We start from the raw sequence: 24,233 nt of genomic DNA on the forward strand, positions 1-24,233 counted from the left end.
ATGCTAACTTACAGTAGCAGGTATTTGGTGTGACCCCAAGCCTGCTGCCTTAGAAACCTGGAGGTCAGAGAAGAAAGCACTCCCAGACTTTTTATGAGGTGTTACGTAAAACGCACGTCAAATCTAATGCCATCACATCTCTTGCCCTCAAAATTGTCAAAGACTCCAGCCACCCTAGTCATAGACTGTTCTCTCTGCTACCGCACGGCAAGCGGTACCGGAGTGCCAAGTCTAGGTCCAAAAGACTTCTCAACAGCTTCTACCCACAAGCCATAAGACTCCTGAACAGCTAATCATGGCTACCGGACTATTTGCACTGCCCCCCACCCCATCCTTTTTGCGCTGCTGCTACTCTGTTAAGTATTTATGCATAGTCACTTTAACTCTACCCACATGTACATATTACCTCAACTACCTCAACTAGCCGGTGCCCCGCACATTGACTCTGCACCGTTACCCCCTGTATATATAGCCTCCCTACTGTCACTTTATTTTACTTCTGCTCTTTGTTTTTCTCAACACTTTTTTTTGTTGTTGTTTTATTCTTACTTTTTTTGTTTAAAATAAACGCACTGTTGGTTAAGGGCTGTAAGTAAGCATTTCACTGTAATGTCTGCACTTGTTGTATTCGGCGCATGTGACCAATAAAATTTGATTTGATTTGATTTGATTTGATTTGGAAGAGGTCTATGAATAAAATGCCTGAACACCAATGCCATCTTCCTGACAGAATGATGGTGAGCACATCAACTCCACTTATTCAATTGTACATTATGTCTATACCTTTATATACTGAACAAAAATATAAACGCAACATGCAACAATTTCAACGATTTTACTGAGTTACAGTTCATATAAGAAAATCAGTCAATTGAAAGAAATTAATTAGGCGCTAATCTATGGATTTCACATGACTGGGCAGGGGCGCAGCCATGGGTGGGCCTGGGAGGGCATAGGCCACACACTTGGCAGCCAGGCCCACCCACTGGGGAGCCAGGCCCAGCCAATCAGAATGAGTTTGTCCCCACAAAATGTCTTTATTACAGACAGAAATACTCCTCAGCCCCAGCCCCCCCCTCTCCTCATACGATCATGCAGGTGAATAAGCCGGATGTGGAGGTCCTGGGCTGGTGTGGTTACACGTGGTCTGCGGTTGTGAGGCCGGTTGGACGTACTGCCAAATTATCTAAAACGACGTTGGAGGTGGCCTATGGTAGAGAAATTAACATGAAATTATCTGGCAACAGCTCTGGCGGACATTCTTGCAGTCAGCATGCCAATTGCACGCTCCCTCAAAACTTGAGAAATCTGTGGCATTGAGTTGTGTGACAAAACTGCACATTTTAAAGTGGCCTTTTATTGTCCACAGCACAAGGTGCACCTGTGTAATGATCATGCTGTTTATCTTGGCAAAGGAGAAATGTTCACTAACAGGGATGTAAACAAATTTGTGCACAACATCTGAGAGAAATAAGCTTTTTGTGTGTATGGAAAATGTCAGGGATTTTCAGCTCATGAAACATAGGACCAACACTTTACATGTTGCGTTTATATTTTTGTTCAGTGTACTTTCTCTCTCTCATCCACGCATACACACGCATGTGCGCATGCAACGCACACACACACACGTACACACACACTCTGAGCACAGAACTTACACAAAACCATATCAAGGCACATCCTGCAATCCTGGGAGAACTCAACTGGCCCATTTAAAACCCTGAGCCCTCATGCATAACCAAGTAGTGCTGTATGTATGCTCAATTATTAATTTATAATGTGCTTACAGTATCCCAGGAACCCTGCTGGAGCTCATTATCATAATGTAGGCTCTGAGCAGAGAGACAGGCAGAGCACCCAGTCCCAGGCAGTGTGATGGGCCTCCCTTCCTACCATAATTGCCCCTAGAGGCACTCACACAGAGCCACTAAAAATAAGGGCCTCATCTGCTCTGCTAATGCACACTTTTACTCCTCCAAGAAAATGCTCGAGATGTATTTAGTCATATAGTTTGGCAGAATTACAGCACCATGCTCTCAGAGTAAGGCCCTCACTGCCTCTCCTCCAATATCTGATTCACCCCTCTCCCTGAGATGCCCTCACTTTCTTTCTCTTCCTCCCTCCATCTTCCCCTCATTTACTCTCTCTGTCAATCCGTCTCAACAATAAGTGACTCCAAAGAGGTTTAGCATGCTAAATATAGAGCCTTCTTCTCCTCTCTTAAGCCCATTGGGGTAGCTAGCTAACCTGGTTATGCAACATTATTTCTGGTTTAACCAGGCTAATAGCTAGCTGTCTCCTCCACTCCTCTTCCTGACAGAGCTGCTAGTTGTCCTAAACAGTGTTGGCAACAATTTTTCAGTGAGAATCTCTAATGGCTCCTTGATTTGTCGCTAGAAGTCGCTAGATGACGTTTTGCATTGCTGCGACGACGTCACAGCACCAATTTGCCTTGCTGCGGCACAGCTGCGGTCCCCGACATTACATTTTTGCCCCCTCTCCTGCCGCAAACCCCCTCCCCTTGTGCTTCTCTGCCTGTGTGTGCGCCGTTGTCTCCCATTCTCGTTTGTGGCAGAATTGTGTGGGAAAAGTCGCTAAATGCTATCAAAACCATAGAAACTCTCCAAAGGCAGCCTGAAAAGTAGCTGAATTTGTCGCTAGCCCCTTTTACCAATAAAAGTAACTGGAAGGGTCTGAAAACTTGCTAAATATAGTGACAAAGTTGCCAAATTGGTAACACTGGTCCTAACTAACCGAGAGGGCCAAGCTTTAATCCCTGTGGGCCCAAGGGGAAACTATAGTGGTGTCAGGTGATCTTTCCTCCCCTATTGAGAGCTGCTGTGATGTCATAGTGATGGACAGGACAGGACAGGACTGGTGATGCTTTCAAGACAGCTGGGAACTCGGGGGAAAAACATGGTCAAATCATGACGTCAGTGATCTTCAGGTCAGAAAGTCAGAGTTCTAGATAAATGCCAGAGTTTCCAACTTGGAATTCCAAGTTGGATGACCATTCAAAACGATTTTCCCAGTCAGAGCTAGTTTTTTTCTGAGTTCCCAGTTGTCTTGAATGGTTCCGAGTTGTTTTGAACGCGGCATCGGTTCTGCTCTGCTCTCTACTGCCCCCTGCTGCCTGTCCTTACACTGAATCCTGACAAGGGACCCCGCATTGTCTTACATCAGATAGCGCCACAACTCTGCCTGCACTGAGTTCATTAGTAGGGCATTTGTGACACGTGGCGTTAGAATGACGCTATCTGATATAAGACATTGAGGGTTAGAGGTGGTTGTAAGGCAGTTGTTGATTCCTGTGTCTGTCTGTGTTGTGTCTGTGTTGTGTCTGTGATGTGTCTGTGTTGTGTTTGTGATGTAACTGTGTGCCCAGGTCCTGTCCCTGCCCAGAGTGAGGTGGTGATCATGGCACCTCCTCAGAATGCCACGGTGGTGCAGGGGCATCCAGCGGTGATGGAGTGTGTGGCCCAGGGGGGGCAGCCCAAACCCCTGGTGTCCTGGAGCAGACAGGGTAAGACTCTCTCTCAATCCCTCCCATCGGTCCCTCTTCAGACTCACTACCAATGTCACAGCGAGAGCCTGGTCCATACTTTGGTACTAAGCTCCTGTGTCATTCCTGTAATATCATCTTCATTGTGTTTCATATTTGTACCATCGCATTCGATCATCCATCTGTTATTTACAAGCTGTAATTGTTGCCTTATCCTTCCAGTGTCAGTCATTTCATTTTTGTTAGTAGTGACTCATATCATTGATTTCAAGGATAAAGCGGGGTAAACTGACCACTAATGAATGATGTTGTTGGACTTACTTGACTCCTGTTTTTTGAAATGCTTAACAAGTCTTTACCTAAGGAGACTTGTAAACAACATAGTAGAGTAAGAATGAATGACGCCCTGTGAAATTTGAGGAATTCCCTCCTCCTGCTGTCAGAGAGTTGGCAGCTTCTCCTCTGTATCCTCCAGCTCTAGAGCAGCAGAGACAAAACAACTCCCCTGTCATCACAGAGATCTCACAGTGCCACCTAGTGTTTTTAATTGCTTTAGTTTGGTGTTTCCTGATCTTTTTTCTCTGAAATCGCTTGTCTCTTCTCTGTTCCTTTCTGCTCTCACTCCTGGACACAGATGGGAAGCCCATCGCCACCGACGTGGTTGTCCTGGAAACCAACCTCGTGATCCCCAACACACGGCGTTACCATGCGGGGGTCTACGTCTGCCGTGCCAACAAACCCAAGACCCGCGAGTTTGTCATCGCTGCGGCTGAACTGCATGTGCCAGGTAAGAAGAAGAGTATGTGAGTGTGAGAATGGGGTATAGATTGCATGTTTGGCTTCGATCTTAGATCTCTGGTCCTCTAGTAAATTGTAATATATGTGTTGCTGTGAAGGATTTTTTTTCCTAAGAAGGATGTTTCTCTATTCGCATTCTCCCAGCCCCACCAGTGATCCTCCAGCCCCCAGAGACGGTGTCTCTCTCTCGGGGAAACACAGCAAGGTTTGTGTGTAACAGCTCTGGGGAGCCTCCCCCGGCGCTGCACTGGCTGAAGAATGGCAAGCCGGTCAAGTCTAACGGGCGGGTGAAGACCCAGAGCCCTGGGGTTCTGCTCATCAACCAGCTGGGTCTGGATGACGCAGGGTACTACCAGTGCATCGCTGACAACGCTCTGGGAACGGCCTGTGCTACAGCCAAGCTGTCTGTCATCGTGAGAGAAGGTCTACCCAGCCCGCCACGCCAGCTCTCTGCCATACCCCACTCCAGCACCACCGCCCTCCTCACCTGGGAACGGCCCGAACACAACAGTGACCAGATTATAGGCTTTTCTGTGCACTACCAGCCAACTTCAGGTGTGTTTGAGTGTGTGTGTGTTTGATGGACAAACCTATAGGCCTGTACGTATGATATCTATGCACAAGGATGCTAGCTAGTTTCAAGTGTATAGGCATTAACATGCATTGGTGTCTGGTTCATCGGTAGCATGGTAAAGAATGACACTGTCAGGTCAAGCTGAGTGTGTCCTGTGCTCCTGGTAAAACACTGAACTTGTATGGTCCACAGGCTCTGATAACATGGAATACCAGTTTGCTGTGAACAACGACACCACAGAGTACCATGTGAAGGAGCTACTGCCACACACAGCCTATACCTTCTACGTGGTGGCCTACTCCCCCATGGGAGCCAGCCGCCCGTCACTGCCCGTCACCGTGGAGATGCTGGAGGACGGTGAGTAGGCATGAAGACCAAAGACCTCACTTTTTTTTTTTTTTTTTTTTTTTTGTCATTTAGCAGACGCTCTTATCCAGAGCGACTTACAGTTAGTGAGTGCATACATTATTAATTTTTTTATTTTTATTTTTTCATACTGGCCCCCCGTGGGAATCGAACCCACAACCCTGGCGTTGCAAACGCCATGCTCTACCAACTGAGCTACATCCCTGCCGGCCATTCCCTCCCCTACCCTGGACGACGCTGGGCCAATTGTGCGCCGCCCCATGGGTCTCCCGGTCGCGGCCGGCTACGACAGAGCCTGGATTCGAACCAGGATCTCTAGTGGCACAGCTAGCACTGCGATGCAGTGCCTTAGACCACTGCGCCTCACTTCTCAAAGGAAAATAACAGTGACACAGTTAGATCTAATGCATCTATATATAATATAATATATAATATGCCATTTAGCAGACGCTTTTATCCAAAGCGACTTACAGTCATGCGTGCATCCATTTTTGTGTATGGGTGGTCCCGGGGATCGAACCCACTACCTTGCCGTTACAAGCGCCGTGCTCTACCAGCTGAGCTACAGAGGACCACTATATGACAGCCTACATGAGTCATCATACACTTGAGGATAAATAGAACGTATGACACGGTCAACTTTAATACAACCTATTTTATACATGAATGACGCACCAAAGTCGATATTGTTGCCCGTCAACTAGCTAAGTGATAATTTAATTAATAAAGTGGTATAGTGGCCTGTGGAATAGTATGGGTGATGTGTGGATACTAACAGTGTCCTTGTACCTGATCTGACATGATCTACTCCCCAGTGCCCCTCCAGAGTATATGATAGGCTACTTAAGTCAACAGACACTAGCTGTAATGCAAACTACAGTGCATTCGGAAAGTATTCAGACCCCTTGACCTTTTCCACATTTTGTTACATTACAGCCTTATTCTAAAATGGATGAAATAATTTTTTTCCCTCATCAATCTACACACAATACCCCATAATGACAAAGTCAAAACAGGTTTTTAGAATTTTTTGCACATTTATTAAAAATAAAAAACAGAAATATCTTATTTACATAAGTATTCAGACCCTTTGCTATGAGACTTGAAATTGAGCTCAGGTGCATCCTGTTTCCATTGATCACCCTTGAGATGTTTCTACAACTTGATTGGAGTCCACCTGTGGTAAATTCAATTCATTGGACATGATTTGGAAAGGCGCACACCTGTCTATATAAGGTCCCACAGTTGACAGTGCATGTCAGAGCAAAAACTAAGCCATGAGGTCGAAGGAATTGTCCTTAGAGCTCCGAGACAGGATTGTGTCGAGGCACAGATCTGGGGAAGGATACCAAAAAATGTCTGCAGCATTGAAGGTCCTCAAGAACACAGTCGCCTCCATCATTCTTAAATGGAAGAAGTTTGGAACCACCAAGACTCTTCCTAGAGCTGGCCGCCCGGCCAAACTGAGCAATCACGGGAGAAGGGCCTTGGTCAGGGAAGTGACTAAGAACCCGATGGTCACTCTGACAGAGCTCCAGATTTCCTCTGTGGAGATGGGAGAACCTTCCAGAAGGACAACTCCACCAATCAGGCCTTAATGGTAGTGGGCAGACGGAAGCCACTCCTCAGTAAAAGGCACATGACATCCCGCTTGGAGTTTGCCAAAAGGCACCTAAAGGACTCTCAGACCATGAGAAACAAAATTCTCTGGTCTGATGAAACCAAGATTGAACTCTTTGGCCTGAATGCCAAGTGTCACGTCTGGAGGAAACCTGGCACCATCCCTACGGTGAAGCATGGTGGTGGCAGCATCATGCTGTGGGGATGTTTCTCAGCGGCAGGGACTGGGAGACTAGTCAGGATCGAGGGAAAGATGAACGGAGCAAAGTACAGAGAGATACTTGATGAAAACCTGCTCCAAAGCGCTCAGACCTCAGACTGGGGCGAAGTTCACCTTCCAACAGGACAACAACACTAAGCACACAGCCAAGACAACGCAGGAGTGGCTTCGGGACAAGTCTCTGAATGTCCTTGAGTGGCCCAGCCAGAGCCCAGACTTGAACCCGATCGAACATCTCTGGGGAGACCTGAAAATGGCTGTGCAGCAACGTTCCCCATCCAACCTGACAGAGCTTGAGAGGATCTGCAGAGAAGAAAGGGAGAAACTCCCCAAATACAGGTGTGCCAAGCTTGTAGCGTCATACCCAAGAAGACTCAAGGCTGATATCGCTGCCAAAGGTGTTTCAACAAAGTACTGAGTAAAGGTTCTGAAAATGTGATGTTTCAGTTTTTTATGTTTAATACATTTGCTAAAATTCCTAAAAACCTGTTTTTGCTTTGTCATTATGGGGTATTGTGTGTAGATTGATGAGGGGGGGAAAAATAATTTTATCAATTTTAGAATAATGCTGTAACGTAACAAAATGTGGAAAAAGTCAAGGGGTCTGAATACTTTCCGAATGCACTGTATATGATACATGAATGACGCCCCAAAGTAGTTATCGTTTCCTGTCAACTATGTGATTCTACTGGGTTGTTAAGTGATAATGTGATGAATAAAGTGGTTGACCTATACGTATAGCCTTGATTATATGTTCAATGTATGGATACTAAGAATGTCCTGCCATGCTCTACCCCACAGTACCCAGTGCCCTCCACAGCTGTCCCTGCTCAGCACCTCCCCTACAGACATCAGAGTGATGTGGCTGCCCCTGTCCTCCCAGCACAGCAGAGGAGCTGTCACCTCGCCACCGCATCGACTACTGCAAACTGGAACAGGGTGAGACACAGCGCCATCTACTGGCACGGATGCCACAGTACTACACTGCTGTCCTGTATTATTACAACGCTGTCCTGTATTAGAATGTGGTGGTACATGTGTTCATGTTTCAGTAAGGCACAAACCCAAATCAGTGCATGATTTATGCAACCATAAAGCATCGACATCTAAAGTTAGGATTCCTGTAGTAGCGTAGGATGTTAATTATGCCTGAATGTGTGCCTGTTTGTGTGCCTACATCTATGTTTATGCCCTGTTGGCATGTATATCAGTATGCAACAACAGAGAGACAGACAGGCAGTAGTTGTTGGGGAGTGTGTCCTGAATGACTACAAAATACTCTTAAACTCAGTCAAACACATTTTGGCTCAAAGAACAACTGTGGATTCTAAGCATTAAGTATTGAAGAGTGACTTGGGGTATAAGCCCAAAGCATAAAGTGTTCTATGTTCTATCCATGGTATATAAGGAGTCATCGGGTCTTGCATAATAAGTGTGGCAGACCAGGAGGTTTGGTCAAGACGTTTACACAGATCAGACATGGACAGAATTGTTTCAAGGGTGTTTATTTAAATTATAAACAAAGAGAAAAGAATAGGTCTCCTCCAGGAGACCTCCTCCGGGATACCGTCTTCTGGGCTCCGGTGTCTTGCTGTATCCTGTAGGGAACAAAACCGAGCTCCCTCCGTTATCTCTGGTACTGAGCACGAATATATGGGAGTAACCTCTCTTCCCCAGTCCCCACCCCCATGTGCTGACCTTCTGGCAGCTTTATGGGACTCATCCAGCTGGTGAGCAATCAGCCCCTTGATTACTCACCAACCACAATCAGCCCCAATTAGTCCTGGCCGGAGAGCCCGTTGAGACCTGCCCCGTCCAGCAGAGGGAGCCATCGCTGCGTGATGTAGACTCGACGAGTGTCCCCCTGGTGGTTATCCTGCGGTACGCCACCCCGCCTAGCTCTGACGGGGAGGGGGCTGTCGTCAATGTGACGTGTGTCTCCCTTCTCAATAGGGCATCCGCGTTCCCATGCTTCGCCCCCGACCTGTGCCCAACAGAAAAAGAGAAGCTTGAAGGGACAAGAACCACCTGGTGACCAGATCATTTGTGGCCCTTCCCCTGGCCATCCAGACCAGGGGAGCATGGTCTGTGACCAGGGTGAAGAGGGTGCCCTACAGGTAATACTTGAGAATGTCTAGCGCCCACTTCACCGCTAGACACTCTTTCTCGACAATGTAGTACTTTTTTTCTCTGGGTATTAGCTTTCGGCTTATGTACATGATGGGGTGCCCCTCCCCATCGTGTACCTGGGACAGGACGGCCCCTAGTCCCGTGTCGAATGCGTCCGTCTGGACCAACATCGGTACCTGGAAATTGGGCGTTACGAGAATCGGATGGGAGCACAGCGCTTCCTTCAGGCGCCTGAACGCCGCTTCGGTCTTGCCCGTACATTTCACTGTTTTCGGGAGGCGGGCCCTGGTTAGATCGGTAAGGGGGAGGCTATAGCCACAAAGTTGGGGATAAACAGGCTGTAGTATCCTGCCAGTCCCAGGAAGGACTCAACCTGTGTCTTGGTGCGTGGTACAGCCAGTCACGTACCGCGTGGACCTTCCTCTCTTGGGGCTTGACGTTCCCCTGTCCGATCAAATACCCCAGGTACTCCACCTCCTCGAACGCTAGCTTGCATTTCTTGGAGTTCGCTGTCAACCCGGCTTGTCTGAGCGTGTCCAGCACCGCCTGGAGGTGCGTTCGGTGCTCTTTGCTGTGGATGATGATATCATCCAAATAGGCCGCTGCGTACTGTTGTTGGGGTCGGAGGACTCTGTCCATTAGGCGCTGGAACGTGGGCGGGGCTCCGTGGAGACTGAATGGGAGCACCCGGTACTGATATAAGCCGTCCGTTGTCAAAAACGCTGTCTTCTCCCGGGAGGAGTCTGCCAACGGTACCAGACAATATCCTTTGGTCAGGTCGAGGGTGCTGATGTATCGGGCCTTTCCCAATCGGTCGATGAGCTCGTCCACCCTCGGCATAGGGTAGGCGTCGAACAAGCTGATGTTGTTCACACACCGGAAGTCATTACAGAAGCACAGGCCACTGTCCAGTTTGGGCACCAACACGATGGGGCTGCACCATGCACTGTGGGACTCTTTGATCACCCCCATCCTCAGCACGGCCTTCCTTCGGGTCTCGGGGATCCGGTATGGCCTCTTTCGTACCGTTTCCCCGGGCCGGGTGTGGACGTGGTGTTCAATGAGGGTCGTGCGGCCCGGCTTCCCGGAGAACACTGCCGTGTTCCGATCAACGAGCTCCCGGAGCGTTTGCTTCTGGGCTGGGTTGAGGTCCTCATTACTCGGGACCAACTCTGATACCTTTGGTGTCCTGGGTCCCGACCATAACACGGCCAAGGCTGTCCTCTCGTGCCACCTCTTCAATAGGTTCAAGTGGTAAATTTGTTGGGGTTTCCGTCTCCCCGACTGCCGTACGCGCTAATTGATGGGTCCCAGCTTCTCTATCACCTCGTACGGCCCGTGCCATGTTGCCAGGAACGTACTTTCTGCTGTGGGGATTAAGACCAGCACCTTGTCTCCCACCTGGAATTCTCTGGGCTGGGTTCCCCAATTGTAGTCCTGGGCTTGGGCGCGTGGGCCTTCTCCATATGTTCCCTTACCACTGGCCATATGGCTGTCATCCGCTCCCTCATCGTCTCCACGTGTTCTACCATGCTGCTTAAGGGGGTCGGCTGGGCTTCCCACACCTCCTTGGTGAGGTCCAGTATGCCGCATGGCCTCCTCCTGTAGAGGAGTTCGAAAGGGGAAAACCCAGTGGATGACTGGGGCACTTCTCGGACCGAGACCATTAGGTGGGGTAGTAGCTGGTCCCAGTTCTTCCCGTCCTGCTCGATGACCTTCTGCAGCATTTGTTTGAGCGTTTTATTGAACTGCTCGACGAGCCCATCCGGCACCCGCTCGGACTCCGACTCCGGACCCGTAGATACGGGGTTTGTCAACCATTTGCTTCCGGGCCACGAACCTCCAGTCGTGGACCAGTTGGGCTCGATGGGCCTAGGCTGTACTCGTAGCGGCTGAGTATCTCCCGTTTGAGACCGTTGTAGTTAGCCACCTGTTCGTCGTTAAGGTCACAAATACGCCTTTTGGGCATTCCCAGACAGGAACAGGGCCAGCAGACTTTCCCACTTAGGCATTGGCCATCCTTCCCGTAGCGCTGTCCATTCAAACGTGCAGAGGTATGTTTCGATGTCGTCGTCCTCTGTTAGCTTGATTAAAAACTGGTTTGGATGCGATTCAGTAGGCGTTCCTCCTTGCAGCTTCCTGATTTCCTCAATGAGGCGGACATTTTGTAGCCGCTGTTCCTCCAGCGTTCTTTCCTGAACCGCTTGTTAGGCCCGGACGAACTGAGGCTATCATCTCGTTTATGCTGATGCTGCGTACCCTGATCTGACCACGTTATCAGAATGCCCGCATTCTCCACCACTTGTGGCAGACCAGGGGGTTTGGTCAAGACGTTTACACAGATCAGACACGGACATAATGCATTCTCCACCACTTGTGGCAGACCAGAGGGTTTGGTCAAGACGTTTACACAGATCAGACACGGACATAATTGTATTAGCTCGGTTTAAAGGGTGTTTATTTAAATAATAAACAATGAGAAAAGAATAGGTCTCCTCCAGGAGACCTCCTCCGGGATACCGTCTTCTGGGCTCCGGTGTCTTGCTGTATCCTGTAGGGAACAAAACCGAGCTCCCTCCGTTATCTCTGGTACTGAGCACGAATATATGGGAGTAACCTCTCTTCCCCAGTCCCCACCCCCATGTGCTGCCCTTCTGGCAGCTTTATGGGACTCGTCCAGCTGGTGAGCAATCAGCCCCTTGATTACTCACCAACCACAATCAGCCCCAATTAGTCCTGGCCGGAGAGCCCGTTGAGACCTGGCACGTCCAGCAGAGGGAGGCATCGTCGCGTGATGTAGACTCCGTCTGTCACCAGGCCTCGACGAGTCTCCCCCTGGTGGCTAACCTGCGGTACGCCACATCAGATAATGGATAATTGTGATAGTATGCCATGAGTGGCCTTGCATGAAGATGGGCTGCATCTAATGTGTGTGTATGTGTGTGTTTCCTGCAGTGGACAATGTGTTTTCTGTGGAGGTGGGGGGGAATGAGACTCAGCTTACCTTGCGGGAGCTGCAGCCTAACCAGGCCTATCGACTGCGGATGGCAGCAGGAACGGGAGCAGGCTTTGGTGTGCCATCTGAGTGGGCTCAGCACCACACCCCAGACCACTTTAACCACAGCATGGGTGAGACCTCTCTCTCTTTCCCTCTTTCTCTCTCTCTCTCACACACACACAAACACACCCTTCAACATTAGCATCAATAGCCTACACTATGTGAAAGTATCCACCACAATCAGTGACCTGACCCGGTATGGTCCTTATTTGATTTAACCTTTTATTTATCCAGGTAATCTCATTGAGATCAAATCAATTTTTCAAGAGAGACCTATGGCCAATCAAGACAGCAGCAGAGGGGAACAACGTTTCAGACACATCTCAGGCATACAGTAATAACTTAAAGACCGAAGCACACCATAAACAAATTATAGATGTAGACAAATAGATATCCATATATATTATTATTATCCTTGTCCAAAGAGCAGCCTTCACTTTCCCATTCTCATCCTATAACTGTAAGCATACTAGCACTGAAAAGAACACTGCAGCCTTTCATTCAAGCTGACTGTTCATGGCTGGGCAATGTCAGGTTGTGTATACACCTTCTCCTACACATTTGCATCAGCCATACAATTGCTCTCCATTCAGGGGCAAGGCAACGCGGCTGACTCTGTGCCTCTTACAATGTGTGTGTGTGTGTGTGTGTGTGTGTGTGTGTGTGTGTGTGTGTGTGTGTGTCTGAGGTTCTAAGGGAAAGGCAGAAGATTAATTTCTAAGAAATGGACAGAAATCTATACAATCCTTTTCTATTGAGTGACTGAGCTCTCACAAATTCCCTTAATGCACACGAGAAGAAAATCTGTTAATGCACACAATAAGAAAATCTCACTGAATAGGACCTCATTGTCAGTTCATGTGGATTACTGGAAGCTGCTGAGGGGAGGACGGCTCATAATAATGTCTGGAATAGAATCAATGGAATGGTATTAAAACACATAGAAAACATGTGTTTGATGTGTTCGATACCATTTCATTAATTACTATAAGCCATTACTATTACTGTAAGCCCGTCCTCCCCACTTAATGTGGCACCTGTTCTAGATATAGGTCTATAGAATTACATTATTTACTGTTATAGCCATTAGGAGATTGGTAAATTGAGTTGGTAAAATAAATCAATGTCTGGATCTTGTTTTCTTGAATCATGTTATGAGCGTTAGTAATGTTATTTCACGCAGGCTCCTTGTTTGCTTTTCGTCTTTCCCAGTGATCTTTGCTCCCACAGAGCTGAAGGTTAGGGCCAAAATGAACTCCCTCCATGTCACATGGCAACCCCCGCCCAATCACACGCAGATCTCCGGCTACAAGCTATTTTGCAGGGAGGTGGTTGGTGAGGATCTGACCAATGGGGAGGCTCATCCTGAGAGGGAGAGGGTCAGGAGGATGGAGGCCCACACCATCAAGCTCCGTAAGAGAATCAAACATCATGAGGTCACTAGTCTGGGTGAGTCTGGGATGTTCACATGCCAATGTTGTTTAAATCACTTTCTACTGCTACAGGTGATATTATTTGTATGGAAAAATTTGACTATTAATAATATGCTTGGAACTCGTGGTCATTATGCCAGGCTTTCTTGTGGTTATGTATCATTTGGTGTGTTTATGTGTTGAGATACATTTCTATATATTTCTGTGTGTGTGTCAGTTCCTGACAGACTATATGAAGTGAAGGTGTGGGCCTTCAATAAGCAGACGGATGGCTATGCTGCAGGATGGAAGGGCAGGACGGAGAAGGCACATGGCAAAGGTCTGTCTATTTATCGGTGTGTGTGTCTGTGTGTGTGCGTGCGAGTTTGTGTGTCAGTGTGTCTGTCTGTCAGTGTTAGAGTTAAAGAAAGTCTGTACAATACCAATATTTGTGTATAAACTGGCTGTGTGTGTGTTTTTGCAGCGCCCCCTAAGGGGAACCCCCCTCCACTGCCCCCCAGCAGCATCAAGGCTATAGCCAACAGCTCCACATCCATCTGGCTGCGCTGGGAGAAACCTCGCTTCAGCAACGTCCGCATCATCAACTACACTGTACGCTGTAACCCGGCCGGCATCAGAAACGCATCGCTTGTGTCCTACTACACCAGGTCAGTCAGGGACCACCACCACCCCAAACACAACACATCCCCTGGTCTCCACCAGGCCAGTCAGGGACCACCACCACCCCAAACACAACTCATCCCCTGGTCTCCACCAGGCCAGTCAGGGACCACCACCACCCCAAACACAACACATCCCCTGGTCTCCTACTACACCAGGCCAGTCAGGGACCACCACCACCCCAAACACAACACATCCCCTGGTCTCCTACTACACCAGGCCAGTCAGGGACCACCACCACCCTAAACACAACACATCCCCTGGTCTCCACCAGGTCAGTCAGGGACCACCACCACCCCAAACACAACTCATCCCCTGGTCTCCTACTACACCAGGTCAGTCAGGGACCACCACCACCCCAAACACAACACATCCCCTGGTCTCCACCAGGTCAGTCAGGGACCACCACCACCCTAAACACAACACATCCCCTGGTCTCCACCAGGTCAGTCAGGGACCACCACCACCCTAAACACAACACATCCCCTGGTCTCCACCAGGCCAGTCAGGGACCACCACCACCCCAAACACAACACATCCCCTGGTCTCCTACTACACCAGGTCAGTCAGGGACCACCACCACCCCAAACACAACACATCCCTGGTCTCCACCAGGCCAGTCAGGGACCACCACCACCCTAAACACAACACATCCCCTGGTCTCCACCAGGCCAGTCAGGGACCACCACCACCCCAAACACAACACATCCCCTGGTCTCCTACTACACCAGGTCAGTCAGGGACCACCACCACCCCAAACACAACACATCCCCTGGTCTCCACCAGGCCAGTCAGGGACCACCACCACCCTAAACACAACACATCCCCTGGTCTCCTACTACACCAGGTCAGTCAGGGACCACCACCACCCTAAACACAACACATCCCCTGGTCTCCACCAGGTCAGTCAGGGACCACCACCACCCCAAACACAACACATCCCCTGGTCTCCACCAGGTCAGTCAGGGACCACCACCACCCTAAACACAACACATCCCTGGTCTCCACCAGGCCAGTCAGGGACCACCACCACCCCAAACACAACACATCCCCTGGTCTCCACCAGGTCAGTCAGGGACCACCACCACCCTAAACACAACACATCCCCTGGTCTCCTACTACACCAGGCCAGTCAGGGACCACCACCACCCCAAACACAACACATCCCCTGGTCTCCACCAGGTCAGTCAGGGACCACCACCACCCCAAACACAACACATCCCTGGTCTCCTACTACACCAGGTCAGTCAGGGACCACCACCACCCTAAACACAACACATCCCCTGGTCTCCACCAGGTCAGTCAGGGACCACCACCACCCTAAACACAACACATCCCCTGGTCTCCACCAGGCCAGTCAGGGACCACCACCACCCTAAACACAACACATCCCCTGGTCTCCACCAGGTCAGTCAGGGACCACCACCACCCTAAACACAACACATCCCCTGGTCTCCACCAGGTCAGTCAGGGACCACCACCACCCTAAACACAACACATCCCCTGGTCTCCACCAGGTCAGTCAGGGACCACCACCACCCCAAACACAACACATCCCCTGGTCTCCACCAGGTCAGTCAGGGACCACCACCACCCCAAACACAACACATCCCCTGGTCTCCACCAGGTCAGTCAGGGACCACCACCACCCCAAACACAACTCATCCCCTGGTCTCCTACTACACCAGGTCAGTCAGGGACCACCACCACCCCAAACACAACACATCCCCTGGTCTCCACCAGGTCAGTCAGGGACCACCACCACCCTAAACACAACACATCCCCTGGTCTCCACCAGGTCAGTCAGGGACCACCACCACCCTAAACACAACACATCCCCTGGTCTCCACCAGGCCAGTCAGGGACCACCACCACCCCAAACACAACACATCCCCTGGTCTCCTACTACACCAGGTCAGTCAGGGACCACCACCACCCCAAACACAACACATCCCCTGGTCTCCACCAGGCCAGTCAGGGACCACCACCACCCTAAACACAACACATCCCCTGGTCTCCACCAGGCCAGTCAGGGACCACCACCACCCCAAACACAACACATCCCCTGGTCTCCTACTACACCAGGTCAGTCAGGGACCACCACCACCCCAAACACAACACATCCCCTGGTCTCCACCAGGCCAGTCAGGGACCACCACCACCCTAAACACAACACATCCCCTGGTCTCCACCAGGTCAGTCAGGGACCACCACCACCCCAAACACAACACATCCCCTGGTCTCCTACTACACCAGGTCAGTCAGGGACCACCACCACCCTAAACACAACACATCCCCTGGTCTCCACCAGGTCAGTCAGGGACCACCACCACCCCAAACACAACACATCCCCTGGTCTCCACCAGGTCAGTCAGGGACCACCACCACCCTAAACACAACACATCCCCTGGTCTCCACCAGGCCAGTCAGGGACCACCACCACCCCAAACACAACACATCCCCTGGTCTCCACCAGGTCAGTCAGGGACCACCACCACCCTAAACACAACACATCCCCTGGTCTCCTACTACACCAGGCCAGTCAGGGACCACCACCACCCCAAACACAACACATCCCCTGGTCTCCACCAGGTCAGTCAGGGACCACCACCACCCCAAACACAACACATCCCCTGGTCTCCTACTACACCAGGTCAGTCAGGGACCACCACCACCCTAAACACAACACATCCCCTGGTCTCCACCAGGTCAGTCAGGGACCACCACCACCCTAAACACAACACATCCCCTGGTCTCCACCAGGCCAGTCAGGGACCACCACCACCCTAAACACAACACATCCCCTGGTCTCCACCAGGTCAGTCAGGGACCACCACCACCCTAAACACAACACATCCCTGGTCTCCACCAGGTCAGTCAGGGACCACCACCACCCTAAACACAACACATCCCCTGGTCTCCACCAGGTCAGTCAGGGAACACCACCACCCCAAACACAACACATCCCCTGGTCTCCACCAGGTCAGTCAGGGACCACCACCACCCCAAACACAACACATCCCCTGGTCTCCACCAGGTCAGTCAGGGACCACCACCACCCCAAACACAACTCATCCCCTGGTCTCCACCAGGTCAGTCAGGGACCACCACCACCCTAAACACAACACATCCCCTGGTCTCCTACTACACCAGGCCAGTCAGGGACCACCACCACCCTAAACACAACACATCCCCTGGTCTCCACCAGGTCAGTCAGGGACCACCACCACCCTAAACACAACACATCCCCTGGTCTCCACCAGGTCAGTCAGGGACCACCACCACCCCAAACACAACACATCCCCTGGTCTCCTACTACACCAGGCCAGTCAGGGACCACCACCACCCCAAACACAACACATCCCCTGGTCTCCTACTACACCAGGCCAGTCAGGGACCACCACCACCCCAAACACAACACATCCCCTGGTCTCCACCAGGCCAGTCAGGGACCACCACCACCCCAAACACAACACATCCCCTGGTCTCCTACTACACCAGGTCAGTCAGGGACCACCACCACCCTAAACACAACACATCCCCTGGTCTCCACCAGGCCAGTCAGGGACCACCACCACCCCAAACACAACACATCCCCTGGTCTCCTACTACACCAGGTCAGTCAGGGACCACCACCACCCCAAACACAACACATCCCCTGGTCTCCACCAGGCCAGTCAGGGACCACCACCACCCTAAACACAACACATCCCCTGGACCTGGGTCACACACAGGATAATTGAAGAGATATCCAGCCTCTCTTGGAGGAAAATGGAAGTTCCAACTTCTAATATCTGAAGTTTACATTAACATTTACATCATTTAGCAGACGCTCTTATCCAGAGCGACTTACAAATTGGTGCATTCAACTTATGATAGCCAGTGGGACAACCACCTTTTTCTTTTTCTTTTTTTTTATGGGGGGGTGGGGGAAGAAGGATTACTTTTATACTATTCCAGGTATTCCTTAAAAAGATAGGGTTTCAAGTGTCTCCGGAAAGTGATCAGTGACTCCGCTGTCCTGGCGTCGTGGGGGAGCTTGTTCCACCATTGGGGTGCCAGAGCAGCGAATAGCTTTGACTGGGCTGAGCGGGAACTGTGCTTCCGTAGAGGTAGGGGAGCTAGCAGGCCAGAGGTGGATGAACGTAGTGCCCTCGTTTGGGTGTAGGGTCTGATCAGAGCCTGAAGGTAAGGAGGTGCCGTTCCCCTCACAGCTCCGTAGGCAAGCACCATGGTCTTGTAGTAGATGCGAGCCTCAACTGGAAGCCAGTGGAGTGTGCGGAGTTCGATCAGATTAAAGAAGCGCTTTTTATGAAATGTAATATTTCTTCCAGAATGGCTAAATCGATGTTCAGGTTATGAATGGAAGGAAGGATGTGTCCCATTTGGGACTCTTCATTCATTCATTCATTCATTTTTTTCTCTCCCAAACTGTGTTTTGCAGCTCTGCTCAGGAGATCCTCTTGGGGGCGCTAAAACCCTACACCCGCTACGAGCTGGCTGTGCAGTCCAATGGAGTAGACGTGGTTGGTCCCTTCAGCGGCACCGTGGAGGAGTCCACTCTCACTGACAGTAAGTCTCTACTGTTCTCATCAGTGTAGTGGAAAAATCTATGCATCAGTGTAACATATAGGTGGATGGTTGTATTCAATATGCTCTGTCGCTCACTTTCTCTTCCTCTGTGTGGGTGGTTTTTGTTTCTGACAGTGGTGTGTAGTTGGTTGGTGTATGTGTGTGTGTGTGTTTTTGTTTTACTATCCTTGTGGGGACCAGAAGTCCTATATAGTAAAACAAGGAAAATTCAGACCAGTGGGGAGATTTTGACGGTCCCCACAAGGAAAAATTATATTTTAGGCTTAGGGGTTAGGTTTAGGGTTAGGGTTACAATTAGGGTTAGAATTAAGGTTGGGGTTAGGGTTAGGGGTTACGGTTAGGAGTTAGGGTTAGGTTAGTTTTAGGGCTAGGGGTTTGGGGTTAAGGTTAGGGTTATGGTTAGGTTAAGGTTAGGGTTAGATTTAGGGTTAGGGGTTAGGGTAAATGGGATTTTGGATGGGAATCAATTCTTTGGTCCCCACAAGGATAGCAATACAAAACTGTGTGTGTGTGTGTGTGTATGTGTGTGTATGTATGTGTGTGTGTGTGTGTGTGTGTGTGTGTGTGTGTGTGTGTGTGTGTGTGTGTGTGTGTGTGTGTGTGTGTGTGTGTGTGTGTGTGTGTGTGTGTGTGTGTGTGTGAGGGAGACTGAGCAAGTGTGATTGAGGCAGGTTAACAGAGAAGGGATTAATCTTTAGCGGCGTAGGGAGATAATTGGCTGTAATTAAATGTCCAGATGGAAGTGGCCCTTGTGTTGGCCAAGAGCTGTCTGGGACAGGGCCCGTCAATCAGCTCAGCCAAGTGGTGTCAGGGAGGGGCCAGGGACGAGTGCTGATCTAGGATCAAGTCCTCTCTGTCCATATAATCTTATTCATTACGATCTAAAAGGTCAAACTGATCCTAGATCAGCATTGAGATGCTTTGTGAATACTGGCCAGGAGGGGCCAGCCAGCAGGGGATTCGTTACCAGGGCAACGAAGTAGGGGTCTTTGGTTTGACACAGCAGGGGTAGCTGCCTGCCGGACCCCATACTACCGCCCTCTGTCACCTGAGACCCAGACCCAGTCCCTGCCCTCTGCCCCCCCTCTATGACCAGGTGGCAAGGGTACCTTGTCCCAGAGGGGTGGCACACCTGTCCCAGCCAGCCGCACAAAGCCTGTGTGGCCAGCCCGCTGTGGTGCTTTATTTCTGTGGTGTAATTACTGACTTCACCCCCTGTGTCCCCAGTACCCTCCACCCCCCCAGCGGAGCTGCAGCTCAGTGCCTTGGACTCCTCCTCTGTGTTGGTGAACTGGCGCCCTCCTGTGGAGCCCAATGGCGTCATCATCAGCTACAGGATCCTATACACCATCAACCTCAGCCAGCCTGAGCATCTGTGGAACAACCTCTCCCAAGATGGTGGGTGGCTGAAGCTGCTGCTGTTGCGAGGAACTGTGTGGGTGATATAAGTGGATACAAATGTGACTGTTAATGACTCACACACACTTATCCCCCCTCGCTCTCTCTCTCTCTCTCTCTCTCTCTCTCTCTCTCTCTCTCTCTCTCTCTCTCTCTCTCTCTCTCTCTCTCTCTCTCCCCCTCTCAGGGACCATCATGAGTGCTGAGGTAACAGGGCTGTCTAGTGGGTCACAATACTTCTTTAAGATGGGGGCGTCCACTGAGGTGGGGGTGGGGCCTTATTCCCCAGTGAAGGATGTGCACACTCCTCCCAAGAAATATGGTGAGTGGGTCTACTGTCTACACATTCTGTGATGGTGTGTGTGTGTGTGTGTGTGTGTGTGTGTGCGTCATCACTTACATAAGTATCTCTCAACACTCTCAATCACACACACACACACACACACACACACACACACACACACACACACACACACACACACACACACACATAGTCCTTTAAAGTGGTTAATCCATCCCTGTCAGTGGGAGAGAGAGAAGCCTGCAGGAGACGGTCACTTTGGGGAGCCTGTGTAATTTCTCTCCTCACTCTCTGGCCAGCTGAGGTGAATATTAAAGGGGAGTATTAAAGGGGTGACCACAGCAGCCGCTGCACCCAGAGAGCTCTGTGAATCAACTTCATATCTGACTTTGAGAAGCAGAAGAGCTGTGGATGACACCTTGTCGATAACCACAGTGAAGGGGCCTGTGACAGAGCGGCTCGTTCTATAAGGGCAGGGAAAAAGAAAGCTAGATATGTGCACACTGTTGAATGCTCCTGCAGTTTCATTGGGCTTCTCGAAGAGACCTCCATCAATCATCATCTATTTGTAGCCCAATGACACTTTGTCCATCAGAGAATAATGAACACAACAGCTTAACGTGAGAATCTAGAAGCAAGCCAGGAGAGAGCTCCGTTCAGAAACTAAAGGTCACAACATTGTAACTAGGGGAGTCCATCCTCCTCTGGTTGGCACAGGGCATTAGCTGAAACCACTGAGACGTAGAAAGACAGTGTAAGAAGACTGAGTAGCAGGTTTATTCTGGTCCTGCAGAGTTCGCCCCATATTGGGCTCCATCAGTCTTGCCAATAGTAAATGCAATGTGAATGAGGGCGACGTGGTTGGTGGGCGAGCGAGAGTAGACCGAGCACCATCTGTCCTCTCTCCACTCTGCTGCCAGATAGACAGCCATTGCCCAAGCTCAGTTAATATCTCCCTCCCTGGAAGTGTGAATTGGTTCTTTCATGGTCCGCTGAATTGATTGAGAGGTGACAGAATGGGTTTCATCGTACTGCATATACAGTATGTTATCATCCATCCTCCCACTTACCTTCTGTTCTCTAACTGTGTCCTGTGCTGACAGCTTTAAACGCTCATCCAGTATCTTGTCTGTTTTCTCTCCCCTTTCCTGCATGCCTTCCTGGGCTGTTCTCTGTTCTCTATAGAGCTGGACATCCATGCAGTGACAGGCATCATAGTTGGTGTGTGTCTGGGGCTGCTCAGCATTCTCCTTTGTATGTGTGTCAGCTTCCGCAACGGCAAGGCCAGGTAAGAAGAGGCCACTTGAAAGCAAATTACTGTGTCTATTTTAGTATGTCTACTTCAGTATGTACGTCTAGGATTTTAGGATCATTAAGCTTTCACTGGCATTGTAAGATTTAAGGGAAGGTGTGTGTGCACGTGTGAAGCTGCAGCTGCAGAGAGACAGACCGGCAGATGTTGGGGAGTGTATCCTGAAAGACAGAGCACCACAGATGGCTGCTCTTGGTCTATTGTGAAGCTGTGCGATTAATGAGCAGGAAAGAATATGAAATATCATGTTTCCCTGCATTGGGTTTGGCAGGGAGTGCAGTAAACTGATTTAAATAGAAGTGGAGGATTTGGAGATGTTTTGTATAGCTACAGTATTAGGGTGACTTTTGTGTGAGACCCAGGGGGGGTCCATGTCTTCATGCTGCACATTTGACATTTCAGATTTGAATAATTTTGAATAATTTTGCATTAATACGGAACCATTATTATTACTGTCTGTTGTGGTATTTAGCTCAACTGTTTGAATTTCAGTGTGTACTATAGTGAATCCAGCTAGCCATCACAATTTGAGATGGTGTGACAATATTTTGTTCATCCTACTGTTATAGTTTTAATGACTGCCTATGACAATGCATTCCTCATATTCGTTTTTAAAGGGATACTTTGGGATGTTGGCCAATAAGGCCTTCCTTTATCTATTTCCCCAGAGGCAGATGAAATCATGGATAACATTTTTATGTCTCTTTGTCCAGTATGAAGGAAGTTAGAGACGGTTTTGTATTAGCGCAATGACTGGAAGTCTATGGGTATCTGCTAGCATGCTAGTATATACCCATAGACTTCCAGGCATTGCGCTAACGCTAGTTAGCATTGGCTTGCGAAACTACCTCCAACTTCCTTCATACTGGACACATAGACATAAAAATGGTATCCACGAGTTCATCTGACTCTGGGGACGTAGATAAAGGGCCTCAATGCCAAAATCCAGAAGTATTCCTATAAAAACCACAATTGTTTAATGATCACCCTTGTATTTATACTGTGCTCTGAGTTGAGACCATGTGCAGTGAGTTAACCCTAACCCCTAACCCGTGTCCTTCCTCTGTGCTGTGTAACCAGAGAGGTGTCTGGGGGGCTGGACTCCACAGCTCTGCCCCCACAGTACCGCCGTGGGGGTAGGTCTGTACCCACCATGGTGCCAGAATGCAGTGATTGCCATGAGCTAGAGACCCTGATGCCCCTGGGCAGCCTGGACCATGACCATGACCCCGACCAACCCCTCACAGAGCCCACTGAGGAGCACAGCCTCATGGGTAATGTAGGAGTAGGGGACGATGCCCTAGGAGCTGAGCTCAAGGTGAGTAGTCAGGACACAACTACAAATGCAGCACTTAGTGTGACAAATATAGTACTTTTCAAGGTTACTTGTGTAAGTGAGGCACCTGTTGTCTTCGTTTGGTTCAGTCGTGTTTTTCTTCTGACTTTGTCATTCTCCAGGCTGCTTGGAATGGGTCAGTTAGTCGTAACTGGGCCAACCGGATCACCAGATACAGGGATACCATCACAGAGGACTCTCCAACTCTCAACAATGGAACTCTGGACATGGCCAAAACAGAGAATGGCAAGGTATGTGAGCAGAGTTTGTGTGTATGTGTGTATTTGTGTGTTTGTGTGCGTGTGTAAAAGAATAAGAGGTAGATGGGGTAGAGAGTGGTTTGTGTGTGAGCGTAGTTTGTGTGTGTGTGTGTGTGCGAGTGTGCGTGTAGAAGAGCAGTAAGAGATAGTTGGTGTGGGGGTAGAGTGGTTTGTGTGAAAGCTGAACAGGAAGTAATGAAACAGTGAACGAGGTATCAGGATGACGTATAGCTAATTAGAACGTGACACTCTGGCTGAAAACTGAATGAGCCGCTTGATCATGCATCTGATAAATGAATTACTCTGCCACTGTTAAGGCACTCTCATACCCTTCAAAAGTGTGGGAGTGGAGAGCTATAATTAATCTATAATGAATCCCTAATTTATTTTGCAGTCACGCCACATACCACCACTGCTCTATTTTGCTGGTGACATTTAAATCGTATTCTCAATGATTTCATTTAGACAATGGTATGCAGTTCAGAAAGCTGGATAGCATAGCAAGAAATAATGACTGTGTTATATTGTATTATGGCTGCCTTTCTGTTATGATTGACACCACTGCTGTAAGGTCATTTACAGTTGTATGTTAATACAGAACAACAGGAGTAAAAACACACTGCCTTGTAGGGCTCCACTGTTACATGGGCTGACTGTATGAAATGAAAGAAT

At 49.5% G+C, this 24,233-nt stretch overlaps 1 protein-coding gene across 1 annotated transcript in view; it reads left to right on the forward strand.

Annotated features, from left to right (window-relative positions):
- The window catches only part of LOC121582274 (immunoglobulin superfamily DCC subclass member 4-like), a 74,829-nt gene that overhangs the window by 48,077 nt on the left and 2,519 nt on the right, over positions 1-24,233 (forward strand). Inside the window, 16 exon segments of the mRNA XM_045215366.1 lie at positions 3,386-3,523; positions 4,137-4,289; positions 4,445-4,855; positions 5,067-5,238; positions 7,882-7,984; positions 7,986-8,019; positions 12,166-12,339; positions 13,481-13,717; positions 13,919-14,020; positions 14,165-14,348; positions 18,806-18,933; positions 20,182-20,352; positions 20,540-20,674; positions 21,839-21,941; positions 23,046-23,283; positions 23,424-23,552. Of these exon segments, the coding sequence (XP_045071301.1) occupies positions 3,386-3,523; positions 4,137-4,289; positions 4,445-4,855; positions 5,067-5,238; positions 7,882-7,984; positions 7,986-8,019; positions 12,166-12,339; positions 13,481-13,717; positions 13,919-14,020; positions 14,165-14,348; positions 18,806-18,933; positions 20,182-20,352; positions 20,540-20,674; positions 21,839-21,941; positions 23,046-23,283; positions 23,424-23,552 (2,612 nt within the window).

Source organism: Coregonus clupeaformis, unplaced genomic scaffold, assembly GCF_020615455.1.
Source record: "Coregonus clupeaformis isolate EN_2021a unplaced genomic scaffold, ASM2061545v1 scaf0431, whole genome shotgun sequence".
In the NCBI taxonomy this organism is placed as follows: Eukaryota; Metazoa; Chordata; class Actinopteri; order Salmoniformes; family Salmonidae; genus Coregonus; species Coregonus clupeaformis.